General features: G+C 38.1%; 1 protein-coding gene across 5 annotated transcripts in view; it reads left to right on the forward strand.

The window, feature by feature from the left end:
- LOC123795729 (uncharacterized) overlaps positions 1 to 22,602 on the forward strand; it is a 486,557-nt gene that overhangs the window by 428,131 nt on the left and 35,824 nt on the right. For 3 of the 5 annotated variants that reach the window (XM_087858964.1, XM_087858965.1, XM_087858967.1), the window contains one exon: positions 19,089 to 19,142. In XM_087858964.1, the coding sequence (XP_087715090.1) occupies positions 19,089 to 19,142 (54 nt within the window). Of the gene's footprint in view, positions 1 to 19,088; positions 19,143 to 19,926; positions 22,144 to 22,602 lie in introns of those variants that run through there. The other 2 variants (XR_015722978.1, XM_087858966.1) reach the window with 2 other exon arrangements.

Consider the following 22,602-nt stretch of genomic DNA (forward strand, 5'->3'; position numbering starts at 1 on the left):
ATAAAACACTTTGTCTCTTGTTACTGCCTTTGTTTTAAAGTCAATTTTGTGTGATATAAGTATTGCTACCCTACCTTTTTTTTCCAGCTTTACTTGCATGGAATATCTTATTTGATCCCTTCACTTTTAATCTGTATGTGTTTTTAGGTTTGAAGTGAGTCTTCTGTAAGCAGCATGTAGATGGGTCTTGTTTTTTACCCATTTAGTCACCCTGTGTCTTTTTTTTTTTTTTTAAAGATTTTGTTTATTTATTCGACAGAGATAGAGACAGCCAGCGAGAGAAGGAACACAGCAGGGGGAGTGGGAGAGGAAGAAGCAGGCTCATAGCGGAGGAGCCTGATGTGGGGCTTGATCCCATAACGCCGGGATCACGCCCTGAGCCGAAGGCAGACGCTTAACCGCTGTGCCACCCAGGCGCCCCCACCCTGTGTCTTTTGATTGGCACATTTACTCCTTCTCTTGCTCTCTTTCCTTGTGGTTTGATGGCTTTTGTTAGTGTGACACTTCGATTTTTTTCTGTTTGTGTGTACTTGTGATACTTTTTGATTTGTGGTTATTGGGTTTATCTAGAACATTCTACGTGTGTAGTAGTATATACTAATTTGATGGTTGCTGAAGTTTGAACACATTCCAAAAGGACTACATTTTTATTCCACATTCCACATTATATGTATATGAAGTCATATGTTACATGTTTCTATTGTGTATATCCTTTGACAAATTTTTGTAGATGTAATTGATTTTACTACTTTTGTGCTTAACCTCCATAATGGCTTTATAAGTGATTATACCTTCATTATATGTTTGCCTTTACTAGTGAATATTTTTCCTTTTATAATTTCCTTCTTGTTATGGCTTTCTTTTTCCCCCCCACTTAAAGAATTTCCTTTAACATTCTGTAAGGCTTGTTTAGTGGTGATGAACTCCTTTAACTTTTTTTGTTTGGCAAACTCTTTATCTCTCCTTATATTCTTGGTTGTAGATTATTTTCCTTTTCAGCACATTGAATACATCATGTCAGTCCCTCTGGCCTGCAAGGTTTCTCCTGAAAAATCAGCTAATAGCCTAAAGGAGTTTACCTTATATATAACTGTTTGTTTTTCTCTTGTTGCTTTCAAGATTCTCCTCATCTTTAATTCTTGCCAATTTAATTATGTGTCTTGGTGTGGACCTCCTTGTATTTATCTTTTTTTTTGGTGCTCTCCATGCTTTATTTTTCAGCCATTATTGATTCAAATAAGTTACCTTCTCCCTTCTCCCTGTCTCTCCTTCTGGGATCATTATAATGCAAATGTTATTATACTCAATGATGCCACAGAGTTTCCTTAACCTATTCTCACTTTTTATTGTCTTCTCTCTTTTTGCTGTTAGGCTTGTTTGCTTTCCATTACCCTTTTTGTTTGCTGATCCATTCTTCTGCATCTTCTAATTTACTGTTAATACTCTCTAGTGTATATTTCATTTCAGTTGTTGTATTTTTCTGCTGATTATTTTTTATATTTTCTTTCTTTTTAAGTTCTCACTGGCTCATCTACTCTTCCCTCAAGCCCAGTAAGTATTTTTAAGACCACTATTTTGAATTCCTCCTCAGGCATGTTGCTTATTTCTATTTTGTTTAGCTCTTTTTCTGCAATTTTGTTTTGTTTTTTTCATTTGGAACATATTCCTCTGTCTCTTGGTTTTGTCTAACTCTCTGTGTTTGTTTCTATGTATTAGGTAGGTCAGCTATGTATTCTAATCTTAAAAGTGGTGGCCTTGTGTAGAAGAGGTCCTGTGGTACCCTGTATAGCAATACCCTCCAGTCACCAAAATGAGGTGCTGGTGAGTGATCTTGATAATAGGGAAGCGTATGGATATATCGGGGCTGTGGATATATGGGAAATCTCTGTATCTTCTTCTCCATTTTATTGTAAAACTAAAACTATCCTAAAAATAGCCTTTTTTTTAAAAAAAAAACATTTAAATTGTCTAGGCTCCTTTTCCAGAGGTATGATATTAGTGCTTTGAAAAATACTAATCCTGAGGCCCCACATGGACATGAAGACAAAAGCACCCTAGTGATCCTAATATAAAATTAGTGTTGAAATCCGTGCATATATAGGACAAAAGTACAGTAAAAAAAATGTGTTTATTTTGAAATAAATCAAAAATTTAAAAAATTAGTATATAACTTGCTGGAAGTAAAGGAAATACACTTGTACAAAAGAAAATTCCTTATTTTCTTACAATTTTCTCACAAATACTACTTCCAGAGCTGTTTTAATTTTTTTTTTCCTTAGAATTTCTGTTATGGTTCAGATCTGAAACTTTACTTTCTTTGGTGACTTATGCTTTTAAATTTAAGGTGGAATCTTAACTATTCAGCTTGCAATGATTATAAATATTCTGAATGATGTACTACCACTTCTAAGCTATATCACAACTATCAACAGTTATAAATTTAACTCATAATTATCAACTTCAAAACAACTGACTGTTACTAGTTTAGGTATTCTAGAAAAATTAAGCAAACCTTCCACAATCACTCTAGAGTATCTTCCCTTCTTTATCTTCCATTGACAATTTCTCTTGGTGGTGAAGAAATGGCAAGAGAATTAATGAAGAATAATCTAACATCTGGTTAAATAATTGATTAAGAAATGTTAATTGATGGAGTTATCAAGTCAAGCAAAGTTTTCATATTTCACTAGAAAGATTTATAGTTATCCTAGTCAGAGTAACTTATTCCTAGTTAATTTATTGATCAAAGATATAGATGATATGCTAATCAAAGTATTAGATGAGACAGAACTGGCAATAATTTTTAAAGTTTTGAATAAAATAATATTTCATAGTGTGAGCAATGGATATAAAGCTTAACAGTGATAAAGTCCTAGGTTGAACCAATTAAAAGCCTACATACAGAATTTGATTTCACTGCTGGTTATGATGTAACAGGTAGTGGCAAGCTATAACTCCTGTTATAACACCTAAGAAAAGGAAAATCAGTATTTTATCAGTACTCTGTACTTTATCAGAGTACTGATAAAATTTATATTTTCACAGACAAAGAGATTTAGAAGAAAAACAAGTGAACTAAAATTCTACAGATGGATAAAATTTCCTCGGTAAATTTAGCTCACAAGATATTTTCTTCCATCGTATATTTGCCCTGTCTGGAGATGGGCTGAGGACGTGCTTACCATAGGGAGAAACATTCAACTAGGGGAAACAGAAACCAGCAGAGGTTTTTGATGGTTGCAAGCTGATGTGAAAGATTGAAATCTAGAGGGATCCCAAACTCCTAGGATGCTTTCTCTATGGGATATTTGAATGATTGGGTAATTGGGACATGGGGGGGGGGGGCTGGACTAGAGAGATCACTGTCTAGCCCCCACAAATTCATGGTACTTTAAAAGAAAGTCCCACTAGAGGGAGGGGTCTGCAACAGTATAGAGATGACAAAACTCCTCCTGGAGACACTTGAAACTAGAAGAAGAATGATTTTAATTAAAGCTAAACTCCATTTATTTCATTTTTAATTGAAATATAGTTGACATACAATATTATATTAATTTCAAGTGCACCACATAGTGATTTGACATTTATATATGTTACAAAATGCTTACTGTGAGAAGAGTAGTTAATATCTATCATACAATGTTATCAAATATTTTTTACTATTTTCCCTATGCTGCACTTCACATCCCCATGACTTAAACTTATTTTATAACTAGAAGTTTATACCTCTTGATCCCTTTCACCTCTGTCACCCCTCCCTACAGCCCCAGCCCCTCTGGCAACAAGTGGTTCTCTGAATTTATGAGTCTTGTTTTGTTTGTTCATTTTTTTCCCCAGATTCCACATATGAGTGAAATCATACAGCATTTATCTTTCTCTGCCTGACATTTCATTTAGCATAATACCCTCTAGGTATGTCTGTGTTGTTGCAAGTGGAATGATTTCATTCTTATTTATGGCTGAGGAATATTCTAGTGTGTGTTTGTGTATTGTGTGTATGTGTGTCTGTGTATTGTGTGTGAATGGTGTGTACATATACACCACGCACACAATGTATATACATTCACAATATCTTCTTTATCCATGAATGAACACTTAGGTTGCTTCCATATCTTGGCTAATAAGCTGCAGGGAACATTGGTGTATATATATCTTTTCAAATTAATGTTCTGTTTTCTTCAGGTGAATACCGAGCAGTGGAATTGTTGGAGTATAATATTTCTATTTTTAATTTTTCGAGGAACTTCCATATCATTTTCCATATTGGCTGCACCTACTTACATTCCCAAAAAGCGTGCACAGGTGTTCCATTTTCTCCACATCCTTGCCAACATTTTGATACCAGTTATTCTGACTTATGTGAGATGATACTTCATTATGGTTTTGATTTGCATTCCTCTGATGATTAGTGATGTCGAGCATTTTTTTTTTCATGTGTCTGTTGGCTCTTTGTAGGTCTTTGGAAAAACGTCTCTTTAGGTCCTCTGCTCATTTATCAATTGGATTCTGTGTGCATGTGTGTGCATTGAGTTGTATGAGTTCTTTAGATATTTTGGATAATAACTCCTTATTGGATATATCATTTGCAAATATCTTCCATCACTCAGTAGGTTGCCCTTTTGTTTTGCCAACGCTTTCCTTCACTGTGCAAAATCTTTTCAGTTTGATGTAGTCCCAATTACATAGTTTTGCTTTATTGCCCCTGCCTAAGGAGACAGATCAAAAAAATATTAATATCAACATGCAGTATTTGCCTATGTCTTCATTTAGGAGTTTTATGATTTCAGGTCTCACATTTAGGTTTACTCCATTTGAATTTATTTTTGTATGGTATGAGAAAGTGGTTGAATTTCATGCACTTGTATGTAGCTGTCCAGTACTGCTAATACCATTCATTAAAGGAACTGTCCTTTTCCCATTGTATATTCTTGCTTCCTTTGCCATAGGTCAATTCACCATGTAAGCATGGATTTATTTCTGGGCTCTCTATCCTGTTCTCTTGATCGATGTGTGTGTTTTCTAGTAGAACCATACTGTTTTGATTACTATAGCTTTGTAGTAGAGTTTGAAATCAGGAGTGTGATACATCCAGCTTTGTTCCTCTTTCCCAAGAGTGCTTTAGCTATAGGGGTCTTTCGTGTTCCATATAAATTTTAGTATCATTTACAGAATATAACAATCCTATGTTATTTTGATAAGGATTACACTGAATTCATAGATTACTTTGGGCAGTGTGAGCATTTTAACAATATAATTCTTCCAATCCATAAGCGTGGTGTTTTTTTCCATTTATTGTGTCATCATGAATTTCCTTTATCAATGTCTTATAGTTTTGAGAGTACAGAAGTTTCACCTGTTTGGCTTTATTTATTTCTAGGTATTATTCTTGCTGCAATTATAAATGAGATTGTTTCTTAATTTCTCTTTCTGCTACTTTGTTATTAGTGTATAGAAATGCAATAGATTTCTGCATATTAATTTTATATCCTACAAGTTTACTGAATTTATTCATTCTAATAGGTTTTTGGTAGAGTCTAAGGTTTTCTATGTATAGTATCATGTCATCTTCAGATAGTAACAGTTTACCTCTTTCTTACCAATTTGGATGACATTTATTTCTTTTTCTTTTTTTTTTTTTTTTTAAAGATTTTATTTATTTGACAGAGAGAGACAGCTAGCGAGAGAGGAAACACAAGCAGGGGGAGTGGGAGAGGAAGAAGCAGGCTCACAGCAGAGGAGCCTGATGTGGGGCTCGATCCCAGAACGCCGGGATCACGCCCTGAGCCGAAGGCATATGCTTAACCGTTGTGCCACCCAGGCGCCCCTATTTCTTTTTCTTGTATGTTCTTGTGTGATTGCTGTGGCTAGGACTTCCACTACTGTGTTGAATAAGAGTGATGAGAGTTGCCAACCTTGTCTTTTTCCTGATCCTAGAGGAAAAGCTTTCACCTTTCACCATTGAGTAAGCTAATACTGGTGGGTTTTTCACACATAGACTTTATTGTGTTGAGGTATGGTTCTCTTTCAACCCACTTTGTTGAAAGTCTTTATTATGAATGGCTGAATTTTTTAACATTTTTTCTGCACCTATTGAGATGGTCATATGATTTTTATCTTTCATTTTGCAAATGTGATGTCTCATGTTGACTGATTTGCAGATGTTGAACCATCCTTGCATCCCTGGAATAAATCCCACTTGATTATGATGAATGATCCTTTTAATGTATTGTTGAATTAGGTTTGCTAAGTTTTGAGGATTTTTGCATCAGTGTTCATCAGGGAAATCAGCTTTTAATTATTTGTTTAATCTTATTGTAGTGTGTTTGTCTGCTCTTAGTGTCAGTGTAATGCTGGCATGGCAAGATGAACTTGGAAGTGTTCCTTCCTCTTGTATTTTTTTTTTTTTTGGTAATAATTTGATACTAATGCTTTTTGGAATGTTTGGTAGAATTCATCTGTGAAGCCATTGGTCTTGGACCTTGGTTAATAGCTTTTTGATTACTGATTAATTTCATTACTAGTAATAGGTCTTTTCATATTTTCTAGCTTCTAATTCAGTCTTGGAAGATTGTTTCTAGGAATTTACCCGTTCCTTCTAGGTCGTTTAGTTTTTGGTGTAAATTGTAGTCTCTCACAATCCTTTGTATTTCTGTGGTGTCAGTTTTAACTTTCAGTTCTTATGTTGAGTACTCTTAGTCTACCTAAAGGTTTATCAATTTTGTTTAACTTTTCAAACCACAATTTTTTGTTTCATTCATTTCTTCTATTTTTTTTCAGTCTTCATTTTATTTCCTCTGCTCTTTATTATTTCCCTCCTTCTACTAACTTGATGCTTTCTTTTTCTTGTTCCTTTAGGTGTAAGATAAGATTGTTTGTAGGGGTTTTTCTTTATGGCTATAAACTTCCCTCTTACAACTGCTTCTGCTGTGTCCCAAAGAACTTGGAACACTGTATTACCCTCTTCATTTGCCTCAAGGTATTTTTGGTTTACTGTTTGATTTCTTTATTGACTCATTTGTTGTTAGTAGCATGCTGCTTTGCTGCCATGTGTTTGTTTCCGGTTTCTTGTAATTGATTTATTTCTAGTTTCATACTTTTGTAGTGGGAAAATTTCTTGATAGGATTTCAATCTACATAAATTTATTGAGACTTTTTGTGGCTTAAAATGTGATCTATTCTGGAGAATGTTCTATGTGTACTTGAAAAGAATGCATATCCTCCTATTTTAGTCTGGAATGTTCTGTATATCTATTAAGTAAATCTGGTCTAATGTGGTGTTTAACACCGATGTTTCCTTATTGATTTTCTGTCTGGATGATGTATTCATTGGTGCAAGTGGGGTATTAAAGTCCCCTAATGTTATTGTATTGTTGTCAACTTCTTAATATCTGTTAATATTTTCTTTGTATATATAAGTGCTCCTATTTTGGGTGCATAGATAGCTTAATTGTTATATTCTCATGTTGGATTGACCCTTTATCATTATGTAATGCCCTTTTTTGTCTCTTGTTATAGTCTTTATTTTAAAATGTATTTTGTCTAATATGAATATTGCTCCCCAGTTTTCTCTTCTTTTCCATTTGCTATTAATATCTTTTTCCATCCCTTTACTTTAGTCTGTATGTATGTTTAGGTCTGAAGTGAGTCCCTTGCCGGCAGCATACAGATGGGTCTTATCCATTCATTCACACTATATCTTTCGATTGGCATATTTAATCCATTTACATTTAAAGTAGTTATTGATAGGTACAGACTTACTGTCATTTTGTTAATTGTTTTCTAGTTGTTTTGTAATTCTCAGTTCCCTCTTTCTCTTGTTCTCTTCCTGTGTGATTTGATTACGTTATTTTTTGTGTATCTATTATAGGTTTGTGGTTTGTGGTACCACAAAGTTTATATACAACATCCTGTGTGTACAGCAGTGTATTTTAAGTAGATGGTCACTTGAGTTTGAACACATTTTAAAAGCTCTACACCTTTACTCCTCCTCCCCAGTATTGATGTCATATTTTATATCTTTTTATTTTGTGTCCCTTAACTAATTGTTGTAGATATAGTTGATTTTACTACTTTTGTCTTTTAACCTTCATACTCGCTCTGTAAGGGACTGGTGTCCTGCCTTTACCATAGGTTTGGTTTTACTAGTGAAATTTTTTCCCCATAATTTTCCTCTACTTATGTCCTTTTCTTTCCTGTTTAAAATAACCTTTTTAACATTTCTTGTAAGGTCAGTTTCGTGGTGATGAGCTCTTCATCTCTCCCTCACTTCTGAATGATAACCTCCAGATAGAATATTCTTGATTTTAGGTTGTTTTGTTTTGTTTTTTTTTCCTTTCGGCACCTTAAATACATCCTGCCACCTCCATCAGGCCAAAGTTCCTACTGAAAAATTTGCTAGTAGTCTTATTATGGGTGTTTCCTAGTATGAACCTGTTTGCTTTTATTTTGCTGCTTTTAAGATCTTTTTCTTTACTGTTACTTTTTGACAATTTAATTATTATGTGTCTTGGTGTGTATCTCTCTGTGTTCTGGACCTGGATGCCTATTTGCTTTTCCAGGTTAGGCAAAATTTCAGCTGTTATTCTTTCTAATGTGTTTTCTCTGTTTCACATATGCTCCTTTCTCTCTCTTCTCCTTTTGGTACCCCTATAATGTGCATGTTAATATGCTTGATATCATCCCAGACATCCCTAAACCTATATTCATTAAAAAAAAATTTTGGGGGGGTGGTGCTGGGTGGCTCAGCTGTTAAGCATCTGCCTTTGGCTCAAGGGTCCTGGGATCGAGCCCCACATCGGGCTCCTTGCTCGGCTGGAAGTCTGCTTCTCCCTCTCACACTCCCCTTGCTTGTGTTACCTCTCTCACTGTCTCTCTGTCAAATAAATAAATAAAATCTTTAAAAAAAGAATAGAAAAAAATTATTTTTATTTAATTGAGAGATTTCTAGTATTTTATCTTCCAAATTGCTGATGTTTTCCTGTATCCTCCAACCTGTGTAGTCCATCTAGGGGATTTTTTTTTTTATGTCCGTTATTATATTCTTTGGCTCTGATTGGTGATTGGTTATTTTTATTCTTTTTTGAAGTTCTCACTGTGTTCATCCACTCTTCTTTCATGTCCAGTGAGCATCTTTATAACCTTGACATCTTTATCAGGTAGATTAGTTATCCCCTATTTGTTCTTTTTCTTAGGTGTTGTCTTGTTCTTTTGTTTTGAACATACTCTTTAGTCTCCTTAATCTGTTCTATATTAGGTAGGTCGGCTATGATTACTGGTCTTAAAGATACTGGTTTTATGTAGAAGGCATCTTGTGGGGCCCCAAAGTGTCATCCTTTCTGGTCATGATAATTAGGTGTTCCAGGGCTGCCGCCTGTGTGGGCTGCATGTGCCCTCCTATTGTAACTTGGCTACAACTGCTGTGGGTGCACTGGGGGACAGGGCTGCCCACCACCACATGGCCGTCTGAGAGGCCTGGCTACAGTTGCTGTGGGCATGCTGGGGGGTGACAGTAGTATTCAGGGGGCTGGCTATAAGCACCAGTTGTGACTGTTGGAGGCATGAGCTGCCCCTCCTCCAGGAGAACCTCCCTTTGGAGGTTCTGGTCCCATCTGAGGCTGCCTGCCAAGTGTGGCAAGGTGAGAGAACTTGGGGAGGGGGCACCTGCCTGGGCAGGCAGATTTGATGGAGAGTGCCAGGGTGAGGTGTAAGCAGTGCTAGTAATGTAGACGAGAAGGGTCGGAACTGGTGCCTGCCAGCATTGGGCCAGCTAGGCTGAAGGACAGAAAGAAAAATGGCTCCACCAGTGCCTGTTCCCTGGTAAATTTCCTACCAATCCTTGACCCTCTGTCATATGCCCTACAATTACTCAGTAAATCTTAACCTATGGGTCAGGTGCTGTCTTCTCCCCACTTTTTTTTTTTTAAAGGATATGTTCTTTGTATATTTTGGATATTAACCCTTATTGGATTTATCATTTACAAATATCTTCTCCCATTCAGTAGGTTGCCTTATTGTTTTGTTGTTGGGTTCCTTTGCTGTGAAAAAGCTTTTTATTTTGATGTAGTCCCAATAACTTATTTTTGCTTTTGTTTTCCTTGCCTGAGGCAAGCTATCCATAAAAATGCTACCCAAGATATCTAAGAGATTTTAGGAGTGTTCCGGTTTCAAGTCCCACATTTAGGTCTTTGTTTTCAGTTTATTTCTGTGTATAAGTGGTTCAGTCTCGCGCTTTTGCATGTAGCTGTCCAGTTTTCCCCAAACCATTTATTGAAGACTCTGTCTTTTCCCCATTGTATATTCTTGGCTCTTTTGTTACAGATTAATTGACCATATAGGTATGCGTGTATTTCTGGGCCATCCTGTTCCATTAATCCATGTGTATGTTTTTGTGCAAGTACCATACTATTTTGATAACTACAGCTTTGTAGTGTATCCTGAAATCTGGGATTGTAATATGCCCAGCTTTGTGGTTCTTTCTCAAGAGTGTTTTGGCTATTAGGAGTTCTTTGTGTTTCCATAGAAACTTCAGGACTATTTGTTCTAGTTCCATGAAAAATGCTATTGGTATTTTGATAGGGATGGCAGTGAATCTGTAGATTGCCTTGGGTAGTATGAACATTTTAACAATATTCTTCTAGTCCATGAACATGGAATGGCTTTTGATTTGCGTTGTCTTCAGAGTACAGGCCTTTCACCTTCTTGGTTAAGTTTATTCCTGGGTATTTTATTCTTGGTGCAATTGAAAAATGTAATTGTTTTCCTAATCCTCTTTCTGCTACTTTAGTGTAAAAATGCAACAGATTTCTGTATGTTAATTTTGTATTCTGCAAATTTACTGAATTCTTTGTTACTTTGAATAGTTTTTCAGGGTTTTCTATATATAATGTCATGTCATCTGCAAATAGTGAAAGTTTTACTTCATTTCTCTTTCTTGTATTAGCGTTGTGGTTAGGTCTTCTAGTACAGTGTTGAATAAAAGTGGCAAGAGTGGACATCCTTATCTTGTTTCTGGTCTTAAAGGAAAAGCACTTAGTTTTCGACCATTGAATATGATGTGGATTTGGCCTTAATTATATGGAGGTGTGCTCCTTTTGAATACACTTTGTTGAAAATTTTTATCAATAATGGCTGTTGAATTTTGTCAAATGCATTTTTGCATCTATTCAGATGATGTGATTTTATCCTTCATTTTATTAATGTGGTGTGGCATATTGTTTAATTTGCAGATATTGCCCCATCCTTTTTTCCTGGAATAAATATATAGCAGTTTCTATTAACTTGGTGGTTGCTGAAGTTTGAATACGTTATAAAATAACTTTTTTACCCCATAGTTGTATTTTATATCTTCTATTTATAGTTTTAGCCCAGTTATGGCCTTTCCCAATTCAAGCAGTCCCTTTAACATTTCTTGTAAGTCATTTAGTGGTGATGCACTCTTAATTTTTCTTTGGGAAATTCTTTACCTGGCAAAGTTATCTTTCAGCATTTGGAATATATCCTGACCCTCCCTTTCTGGTCTGTAAAATTTCTGCTAAGAAATTAGTAGATAGGTTTCTCTTGTATGTAGCTTTTTGCTTCTCGCATTGCTTTTAAAATTCTCATCTTTAACCTCTGATTTTAATTATTATGTGTCTTTGGTGTGGACCTCTTGGGTTCATTTTGTTTAGAGCTTTCTGTGCTTCTTGAACCTGGATGCCTGTTTCCTTCTCCAGGTTAGGAAAGAAAGATTTCAGCTATTATAAGTTTTCTACCCCTTCTCTTTTCCTTTGGTGACCCCTATAATGCAAGGTTTTATTTGCTTCATGTTGGCTAAGAGATACCTTAACCTATCCTCATTTTTAAAAATTCTTTTTGTTGTTCAGCTTGGTTCTTTCCATTACCCTCTTTCAGGTTCCTGATCCATTCTTCTGCATCTTTTTATCTAGTGTAGTTTTAGATTTTCAGTTATTGTCATCTTTCAATTCGGTCCTTCTATCTCTGTTGAAGTTATCAATTTTTCCATTCTTCTCTCAAGTTTGGTAAGTATTTTATGATTAATAAACTCAGGCATATGGCTTATCTCCATCTTATTTAGTTCTTTTTCCAAGATATCTGTCTTGTTCTGTCATGGAGCATATTTCTCTGTCTATTCACTTCACTTGGCTGGGTGTTTCTATGAAGTAGAAAGAACTGCTACTTCTCAACTTGAGTGGTCCTGTGTATGGTCATTTCCAGTGTAGACTGTTTGTGCCTGGTCAAGATGCTGGCTGCCCAGGTCTGTGTGTGGTGTGGGCAGGGTCCCAGGGCGTTCCTTGCTGAGGCTGCTGTGGTGGGATGGCCAGAGCTGTCCCCGGGGTCTCTGCACTGAGGGTGCTCTTGCAGGAAAGCTGACATGGGTACACGCTGGTAGGACCTGGGCCTTTCTGCAGAGAGGGTGCCCAGGGGCACTCCACACAAGTACTCCCCTGGGGCTGTCCATACAGAGGGTATCCTGGCAGAACAGCTGAAGGTGGTATGAGCAGAGGTGTCCCAGGGTGCTTAGCACAGGGATGCACTGGTGGAGTGACTGGGGCCACGGCAAACGTGGGCTTGGGTGTGCTGGAGCACTCTGTACCGGAGAGCTATCTGCAGCTGAAGTGGTGTGAGCCTAGAGCGTTCTGAGATACTTTGTGTCTATGTCAGCTTGGCATAATGGCTAGAGCTATAGTGAGTGCTGACCAGGGGTGTCCAGTGTGCTTTGCTAGGGGTGCTAGGTTCACAGAGGCAGTAGGCTGGCTGGGGCCCTGAACACTGTTCCTATTTAGGCTATCAATCAGTGGAGAAGGAACTCTAGTAACCTGGAGTGAGTTTCAGCAGCTCTTCTGCCCTGTGGCAAGGTCCTAAGGCTAGTTCCTTTATACCGTAGTTGCTTTTTTAAACAAACAATAGCTTCTTCCACCTCCCTGCCTGCGTTAGAGCTGATGTGGGCTAGAGGCCTGGCGCTCACTGAGCTGACAGGCCCGACAAAGCACGTGGCACACTGCCTTATCAAAATGGAGGGTAGCCTAAACCATATGCTCACTAGCCCTTTTGACCTGGGGAGAGTTTAAGCAGGTCTCCTGTCATTTGGTGTACTGGGGCTGGATGTTTTATATATTAGTCTCTTAAACCATGACTTTTTCCTATGCCCCAGCACAGAGGAATCTGCTTATGGTTCCTTAGTACCATCCCTCTCCCCTGCAGTTTGCAGCATGGCAGGTGGGGGGTTCAGAAGCAGTCCGGTCAGCCCTCAGCGTTCCTTCAGGAGTAATTGTATAAATGTCTGCAGAGGAGGTGAGTTCATGGCCTTCCCACATCACCATAAACCCTGCTGAGTTTCAGAGCCACTTGGTATTGGGGCTCCTTTCCCTGGTATAGCTTCTCAGTTCAGGCGTTCCCCAGGTGGAGCTTGACTCCCTCACTCTTCGGGAGGACTTCTACACTGTGAGATCCCATCTGCTAATGGCTTGCCACTAAACTTTTTCTCCCTGGGTCTCAGGGTGAGCAACAATTGCATGTGAGGCCTCTAAGAGGTGAATCTTAGTTTCCTTTAGCACTTTGGAACCCCCAGACATCAGTCCCCTTTGTTTTCTAAGCCAGATACTGTGAAGATTAAGGGCACCCCAGTCCCTGAGACTGTAACAGAGAGCTAAGTAGGGCCACCTTTGGGAGAAGCACCTGTCTGGTGAGGTCCCTGCTGATATGTTACCACATCAGGAATGGTGTTTTTTTGTTTTTGTGAGACCATGTTCTCAACCTCTCATACCCATCTTGATGTGGTCCTTTTACTTTTTGTTGTGGACACTTTTTTTTTCAGAGGAAAATGATCCCTTTGTAGCTGGCGATTTGGTACGTCTATGGGAGGGAATGAGTTCAGGATCTTTCTATAAACCCAGCTTTGCCTAAGCTCCATTTCTATTAGGATAGTGAAGATTAGCCTCTCAACTCAGAACAGGAAAGGGTTTACCTTTCCTGGAAAAAAGTAGATCACTTTTTTTTTTTTTTTTTTTTAAAGATTTTGTCAGAACACAAGCAGAGGGAGCAGCAAGGAGCCTGATGCAGGACTTGATCCCAGGGCCCTGGGATCATGACCTGAGCTGAAGGCAGACGCTTAACCAGCTGAGCTACTCAGGCGTCCCAGATCACTGCTAGACTTTTTGTTGTTGTTTACATATCTGTCCCTTTAAGAATGAAATAAATATGAACTGCTACAGTCTTTGCTTTTTCAGCACTTGCCTTCTGCCGTGTCACTTGAGGTATTCAGTCCGTCACTGCCAGAATCCTTGGACTTACCCTCTCTGAATTTTCTGTGGTGCTGCAAGTTGGAAATAGTGAAGTAAAAGGCTATGCCAGTATTGATCACTACTATATGCATTATTTCAAATATTTAACATATACATATTTATTCGTTAGGTTCCAGAGACGCCAACATTGTGAATTTTATGTTATTTGGGAGAGAAACAAATAAGTAAAATATACATTATTGGATAATAAGCCTGTCAAGGAAAATGGAGGATTGTGGTTTTAAAATGGTAGCCATGGAAGCATCACTGAAAAGGTGACATCTGAAGGGAATAAGCAAGGACGCTTTTTGAGGGAAAAAAAAAAAAAATTCGAGGAGGCAGAGATGGCAGGTAGAAGATGCGTGCGGTAGGTACCTGTGTGCTCGATGTGCACAAGGAATAAATCAATCAGCAAATGTGACAGAAGGGGAAGGAACAGCATGTGCTGGGAAGCAGGGGGGTCAGAGAGGCAAAGCAAGCCAGGCACCAAGGGTGGGGTTGCTGACGCTTGTGTGATATTGCAATTACTGGGCATGGTCTCGGAGTTAGGTTGTTACCTAAACCTTTCTAATGGGTTCCATAATCTGGATTAAAATTTAACATGACTTATATGGACACTAGATTGAAAAGGGATCAGAGCAGAAGTGGATTCAACAGTTAGGAAACAATTGAAATAAATAATGAATGAGGGTGGTGGTTTGGACAAAGTAGGAATAGTGCGAGACAATGTTGATTTCCTTCAATACTTGAAGACTGACTATGCTTATGGAGATAGGTGTGGGTATGAAAGAAGGAATTCTGTAACTCTAGGGTTTCATGACGGAAATGCCATGAGAAATAAGGAAGAGATTGGAAACTCGGGTACAGGAGTTTGTGTGTGTGGTGGGGGGCGGCTTTTAAGAAATGCTGAAAGGAGTTCTTCAAGTTGAAATAAAAGAATGCTAAATAAATAGTAACATGAAAACATCCAACACACTGGGAACGCTAATCAAATTCAGAATACTCTAATGCTGTGATATGATGGTGTATTAACTAATGTAAAAGTTAAAGGATAAAACATTAACTACAGCTATAATCATTTGTAAATGGACACAATATCAAACGTAAATTTTGACATTAAAACAATCAGAGTGAAAGAATAGTTTTTTTAATGAGATGGGTGCTAAGTTATCAATGTTAAATGAATTATGTTTTATATAAACCTCATAGTAACCATAAAGCAAAACCCTACAGTTGATAAACCATACATAAAATCATCAATACACAAAGGAAGACAAGAGAGGAAAAAGGAATTCCAAGAAAAAAGCCCGAAAACAATAAGATAGCATTAATAATTCCTAACATCAATAATTACTTTAAAAGTAAATACATTAAATTCTACAATCAAAAGGCATAGGGTGGCTGAATGGATAAAAACCAAGACCCAACTATATGATACCTACAAGAGACCCACATAGGCTCAAAGTAAAAAGATATTACATGCAAATGGAAAACAAAAGGGCAGGGGTGATTATATTTATGCCAGACCCAATAGATTCTAAGTCAAAAAAATGTAACAAAGAAGTTCAGTATATTGTGGTAAAGGGCTTAATTTACAAGAGGATGTAAGAATCATAAAAATATATGCACCCAACATCAGCGCACCTAAATATATTAAGGAAATACACATAGGTCTAAAGGGAGAACTTGACGCCTGCACAATAATAGGGAACTTTAATACTCCACTTTCAACAATGGATAGGCCATCCAGACAGAAAATCAATAAGGAAACTTTAGACCAAATGGACCTAAGATTCCATTCAATAGCAGAATACACATTCTTCTCAAGTGCACATGGGACATCCTCTAGGGTAGAGTATATGCCAAGTCATAAAACAAGTCCTAGCAAAATTAAAAAGATTGAAATTCCACCAAGTATCTTTTCTGACCACCATTATATGAAGGAAGAAAATGGAAAATTCACAAATATGTAGAAATGAAACAGCACATTCCTAAAAACCATATAGAAAAAGCTCCGTGGCAGTAGTCTCAGCAGCATTTTTTGTATAGGACTCCAAAGCACAAGCAAAGAAAGTGAAATGAAACAAGTGGGACTACATCAAATCAAAAAGTTCTATACGGCAAAAGAATCAGCAAAAGGAAAAGGTAGCCTACAGAATGGGAGAAAGTATTTGCAAATCTTACAGTTGATAAGGAGTTGATATCCAAAATCTAGAAAGAACTCATAAGCATCAATAGCAACAAATTCAAAGACAACACACAAATGACCAGCAGGTTCAGGAGAAGGTGCTCAACAGCTCTAATCATGAGGAAACTGCAAACCAAAACCCCAATGAGATACTACCTCATATCTGTTAGTATCGAAAAAACCAAAACAAAAACCAAATAAATATTGAGTAAAAATGTGGACAAAAGGGAACCTTTATGCAAATGTCCATTGGCAGAAGAATGGATAAAGAAAATGTAATTTTGTATATATACACACCCACACACACATAGATATGTGACACACACACAATGGAAAGCCATTTGGCCACAAAGAAGGAAATCCTGCTATTTGCAACAACATAGATGGACCTTGAGGGCATTATGCTCAATGAAACAAGTCAGAGAAAGACATTTTGTATGTGTGTGTTAAAAACATTTGAGTATAATACAGTACTATCAACAATACTCACCATGTTTTGCACTAGATTCTTTGACCTTTCTCATTTTGTAGCTGCAAGTTTGTACCCTTTTACCAATCTCTCCCTTTGTCTCCCACCTCCCCCACCCCTGGCAATTACTTTTCTACTCTCTGTTTCTCTGATTTACTCATAGAAATTGAATGGTGGTTGCCAGGGGCTAGAGGAAGTAGGAAGATGTTGATCAAAGGGCACAAACTTCAGTTCTACGGTCTGGGGATCTCATGTATGGCACGGTGATTATAGTTACCGATACTGTATTATATACCCAGCTGCTGGGAGAGCAGATTTTCAAGGTACTCACCACACACACAGGATGGTAATAATGTGAGCTGTTAACCTTCTAGAGGGAATCATTTTACGATATATACATATATGAAATCATCACATCGTGTACCTTAAACTTATCATTGAAATAGAACATTGTATATCTCAATAAAGCAGGGTTGGGGGGGAAGGAATGGGTTTTGAGAAAAGAATGACAGAGGGAGTATGTTGTGAAGAAGTACTTCAAATAGAAGGGAGTGGTCAACTCTGGCATATGTTGCTGGTAATGCACGTAAAATAAGGACTGAAAATTAATTAGTAGCTTTAACCACTTGGATGCCACTGGCCATCACAAGAAGGAGAGCCGTTGTGGATATGCTAATTACGTATGCATGGTTCAGAGGTGCCCATCCGATTAGTTGAGTGGTTGCGAAATACTCCCTGCATTGTGCTCCATCCATAGGGAGGGCATATTTATAATTCATGCATCCTGAGGGGTACCATTGTCCAATTTGCATAGACATAGTCTTTGCTAGCTGAAACCCTATTGACACAGTGTCTGGGCCACTGCCTTTTTGGAATGGATTCAAGAGAGAAGGAAAGGGAGGAACTGGAGACACTGATAACCTGCAGAGTAGCCAATATACTGAAAGAAACAAACAAAAATTTTGTTATTTTGAAAGTGGGAGCTTTCCCATTACGTCCAAATACTGATGGGAAAGACTCAGTTCAGAGGGATTCTGTGTGCTTGCTTTCTACTGGACAGTGTATGTTTATTCAGGTGACTAGGAAAAAGCAAGAGGTTAAAAAACTTATCCTGGGCTATAAAATTGTTTAATTGCTGTTCACTGCTCATAAGCAGAAAATGCCCAGCATGAAAGGGGCCATTCCTACTTGTTGAATATTCATTGGAATTTGAACTCACAGCATCTGATTTCGTATCCTGAACCTTCAACGGTTGGACACCACCACCTTGTCATGCAGAGCTATGTACTTAGCAGGAATTTATTCGGACTGCTTGGTAGAAACAAAGGACAGGACGCATTTATTCACAAGACCAATAATCTCCCTGCAGACCAGGAGCATGTTTTCCCACATCTGTATGTGACTTAGCACGATGTTTGGCACGACTTAAGTATTCAGTATAATCAAGGATTTGTACGTTCAAAAGCCACTTGATTATGTAAGTTGGATTAACATTTATTATCCTGCCAAATAATTCATTCAAATTTAAATTTAAAATCGGTTTTAAAGGCTGATATTTTACTGATTATAAAATAATATATGCTCATGATCGAAAATGTAGAAAATGCAGAAAAGTGGGAAGAAGAAAAGCAGTTCACCCAATTCCAGTATCAACAGACAATTGCTTTTGAACAATGACGTACATTTTCTCCTGCCCCATAATTATAAGTGGATGGTTCTGGAAGTCCTTGCAATAATAGTAATAACAACTTAATTGCTTATACGAGATGCATTATCTCATTTCAACCTCACAACCAACCGTAGCATTTTACAAATGAGGCTCAGAGAGATTGAGCCATTTTCCCAAGGCTGTAAGTACAGCCCTATTAATGCCCTTGCATTCACCCCTCTGATTTCAAATCTAATTTTCCCTCAGGTTGGTAAGGGTCGGTTCTGCTTTTAAGTGTCTGTCATGCACCCTTTAACAATCAAACGTTCTTCTTGAAAGTCTTCATTGATTGGGACTTCTTTTGCCCCTGCTCTATGATCTAAGCAGCCTGCTTTGTAAACATGAAGTTGCTTCATGAGCTTATTTGCTCTTTTTAACAATCCTCAAGCTCAAAAAAAAAAAAAAGTTTATTTGAATTATTTTTTTTTCCTTTTACTTTCACAGAACCTGACACAAATACTTGACACAGCGGAGGTGGTGAATAAAATCGCCTACTTGGTAAGTTCTTCCATACCTGTAGCCTAATCTTTATCCTACATTTTGGGTTTGGTAGTTTCTAGACTTGGGGGTCAGCACAGGGTGAGGTGAGAGAATAGTTGAGGACCTTCTTTTCCATTTAATAACCTCTTCTAAGGTTTTCTGGGGGAAAAAGAAACAGCACTCTGAAGGCAGAAGGCAAAGGTAGAAGACTGATGTGAGACAGGGTTTGGGTATTTACTGCACTGTGTGGATAATGACAGCGGTCAGTTCTTAACAGGAACAGTGGTTCCCACATGGGAGCATTGTTAAGCTTATTTGCTGTAAGTGATCCCTGCTGTGTTAAAATGGGAAATAAATATCCCCGTTTTGTTTTATTTTTGCTGCGGAAGAGAGAAGAATTTCTTGAGATACCCAGCTTTTTTAGCTGCCAGCCACAGTTACTATTACCATCATTTGTTACAGTGACTTTAAAAAACAAAACATTCTTATATTCACTGTGTCTGTTTCAGAACCTATTTTAACATTCAGTCATGCCTCTTTGCCGATCTTTTGTCTACTGCTGCTGTGTTGGCATTAGCTTTGCTATTTATGATTCTGCATTCCTATTATGACTCTCACATGTTCTTTATTTCAGCACAAAAATAGATTTGACCTGTCCTAAAAAACTTATTTAAAACCAGTCCTTCTGTAGTTGTGTCTGCCTGTGTCTTCCAAATCTTGATGACCAAATCCAGAACCGTAGAAGGGAATTTCCACCTCATTCCTATTCCACTGAAATGGAATATTCTTTGTTCCTTCTCAGGTCTCCAGGAGGGCAATAATCAATTTGGGGGAAATATTCATCACTGGTTCATGAAGGTGACCACTGTTTATTTGCATGTCATGTGAGAATCCTGGAGCGCATTCCTGCCCCATTTTGTATACACTTTCAGATTGGCCAGCTCCCGTCGTGCTTACGTGGGGGATTCTACAGAACTGTCTTCTTAAGGATAAGGCTAGAGTTCAAAGTCAGGCTCTGCAGCCGCTAGCTGGGACTTCTTTGTAACGAGAACAGAAGAAAACACGCCTTCATGTTTCGTGCCTTCTTGGATTTCACATAGAGCCTCCCCCCCCCCCCCCATAGCCTCCAACATTGCAGCTTCGGCCTTGGCCCACTCCAAGAAAAATGATGAGACGGTATGCTAAGTTCTACCTTCTCCTGTCACTGCTTGTCACCCCTAAAATGCAATATATATTCTTATTTTACATGATTTTATAAGCCCAGATATAGGTCAGGCCAGTAGTTCTCAGCCAGGTTTGTTTCTTTTCCTCACACAGGGAACTGGGCCGTGGCCAGAAGCATTTTTGATTGTCATGACTGAGGTGAAGGAAAGTACTGCATCGTGGCAGAAGCCAGGGCTACTACTCACATTACATCGGAGAGTCCCCCACAACAAAGAGTTATCTGGTCTAAAATGCCCAGATTGAGATATCCTGCACAGGGCCCTGAATATAGAAGTTGGATAAAGCACAGGACATTTAAGGTGAAAACATCTTCTAGGTGCTACGGCAGAAGACAATGCTGCTTAGGGTACAGAGGGCATAAGTTATACTAGGGCTGGAGAGGGTAGGCATGTCAGGTTTTTCTTGTTGACAAGATAATGCTTTCAAACTTGAAAAAATGAGAATTTTTCTTGTTTTGTAGGAGAAGTAGTCGAGAAGTGAGTGAAGCAAAATCTGGAGTGCAAGCAAGCCTATCAAGCTTAAAGAATACTATCAGACAAAATCCTGTATGGAGGGCTTCACACACACTTCTAATCATTGGTTTTGTTTTTTTTTTTTTTTTCTTGGAAAGAATACACAGTGGCAATGTGGGGAGAGGTGTCTGAATTCAATATCTGGACACGAGAGCCAGGAAGACAATTAGGAAACTATTTTAACAACCTGGTAAGAAATGCTGGGGCTCAAGGGAACCTGTCTTGGACTGTGAACTACTGGAAGTCCCTGATGACCATTTGATGATATAGCAATTTTTAAAAAATTGCTTTTCATCCCCTCCAGAGACTAGGTGGGTGACATGCAAGCTGTTTACAGGTAAAATTAACTAGATCATTTTCTTTTGGGCCAAAGAAACATTTATTAGAAGGAGACCGTAAAGCATGTAGAGTAAGATTGTTCTTTGCCCATCATATTATTCTAGATGGACTTTGTAGTTTCTGGCAAATGGGGTAAGTGAGTAATGGTGTCATTCAACCAGGAAGTGAACATAGGCAAGGAGCAGACTTGAGGAATGGTAACATGTTCATTAAGATTCCTGTGGGACATTTAGGAAGAGAGACTCTTTAGCATTCGGAACAGACTGTCAATGATAGTTTCTGAGTCTACTCTCAGTTTGGAGGTAATAAATGTAAGATCAAGCAAGAAGATTATACAAGAAAAGGATTTAGTACAGAAGAGTGGAAAACTCTGGTATTTAGGAGCCAGAAGAATCAGAATTGAAGGCTGGTAAACAAGAAAAATGTGTCAAGGAATTTAACAGAAAGGTGTCTTTTAGCCACTGTTTACTCCAGGGAAGTGGATTTTGAATGGGGTGGATTACTACACATTTCTTGTACATGTCTATTTAAATTTTTACAATGAGTATGTATTTTTAAAAATACACTCTAATTTTACATACAATAAAATATACTCTAAGTGAATAGAATAATGAATATTTTCCCCCATGTAATCTCACTGTAATCACAATATTCTGCCATCCTAAAAAATCCCTTGGTGAGCCATTGCAACCAAGACCGCAGCATCAACTTCTGCCTGAGTTTACAGCTTGCTGACCTGCCTACCGTTTTCACCAGCCAGCTCCCATATTGTGGGAGCCAATTCTTAAAAAACCACTCTTTACATGAGTTTGTCTTTTCAGCCCTGTTATTAGTTACATACACATTTATGATTGTCATGCTTGAGAAATTGACATTTTCATCATTAGGAAATGTTCTTCCTTGTACAATTTTTGTTCTGAATTCTAATTAGTCTATTAATATGGCTACTCTGAACTTTTAAATAAAGTTGGGTCTTCTTTTTAAGTCAGTCAAATCTGCCAATCTCTGCAGGGCAGTCCAAGGGGACAGCATAAAAAGTTTCCTAAACTTGCTTCCTCCCATGGACAATGAATCTATACTTACGTATAGAGCAACTACAAAACACCCACCCTAGATGTGACGACGTACAGTAGGGAGGGATATCATTAAGGAGCCTGTGCACAGACTTCTTGCCCACCCCAAGGCACAGTAACAGCAGTGGTTTAAAAGGCAACTAGACTGAGAAAGTTTTGTGGAATAGGAGAACCTTGAGCTCAGGTCCTCTAACAGCTACGTCTATGAGACTAACTCTGAAAGGACCTGCAGACATGCAGAACAGACCTTCCATAAGCAACCATGGAGAGCGGGCCACATCTGAAAGGGTAAGAAGGGCAGAGACATAGTTGGGAACCAAATCTCTGGAT

The sequence above is a fragment of the Ursus americanus genome, chromosome 35, assembly GCF_024610735.1.
Source record: "Ursus americanus isolate L20-20 chromosome 35, mUrsAme1.1.p, whole genome shotgun sequence".
NCBI classification, from domain to species: Eukaryota; Metazoa; Chordata; class Mammalia; order Carnivora; family Ursidae; genus Ursus; species Ursus americanus.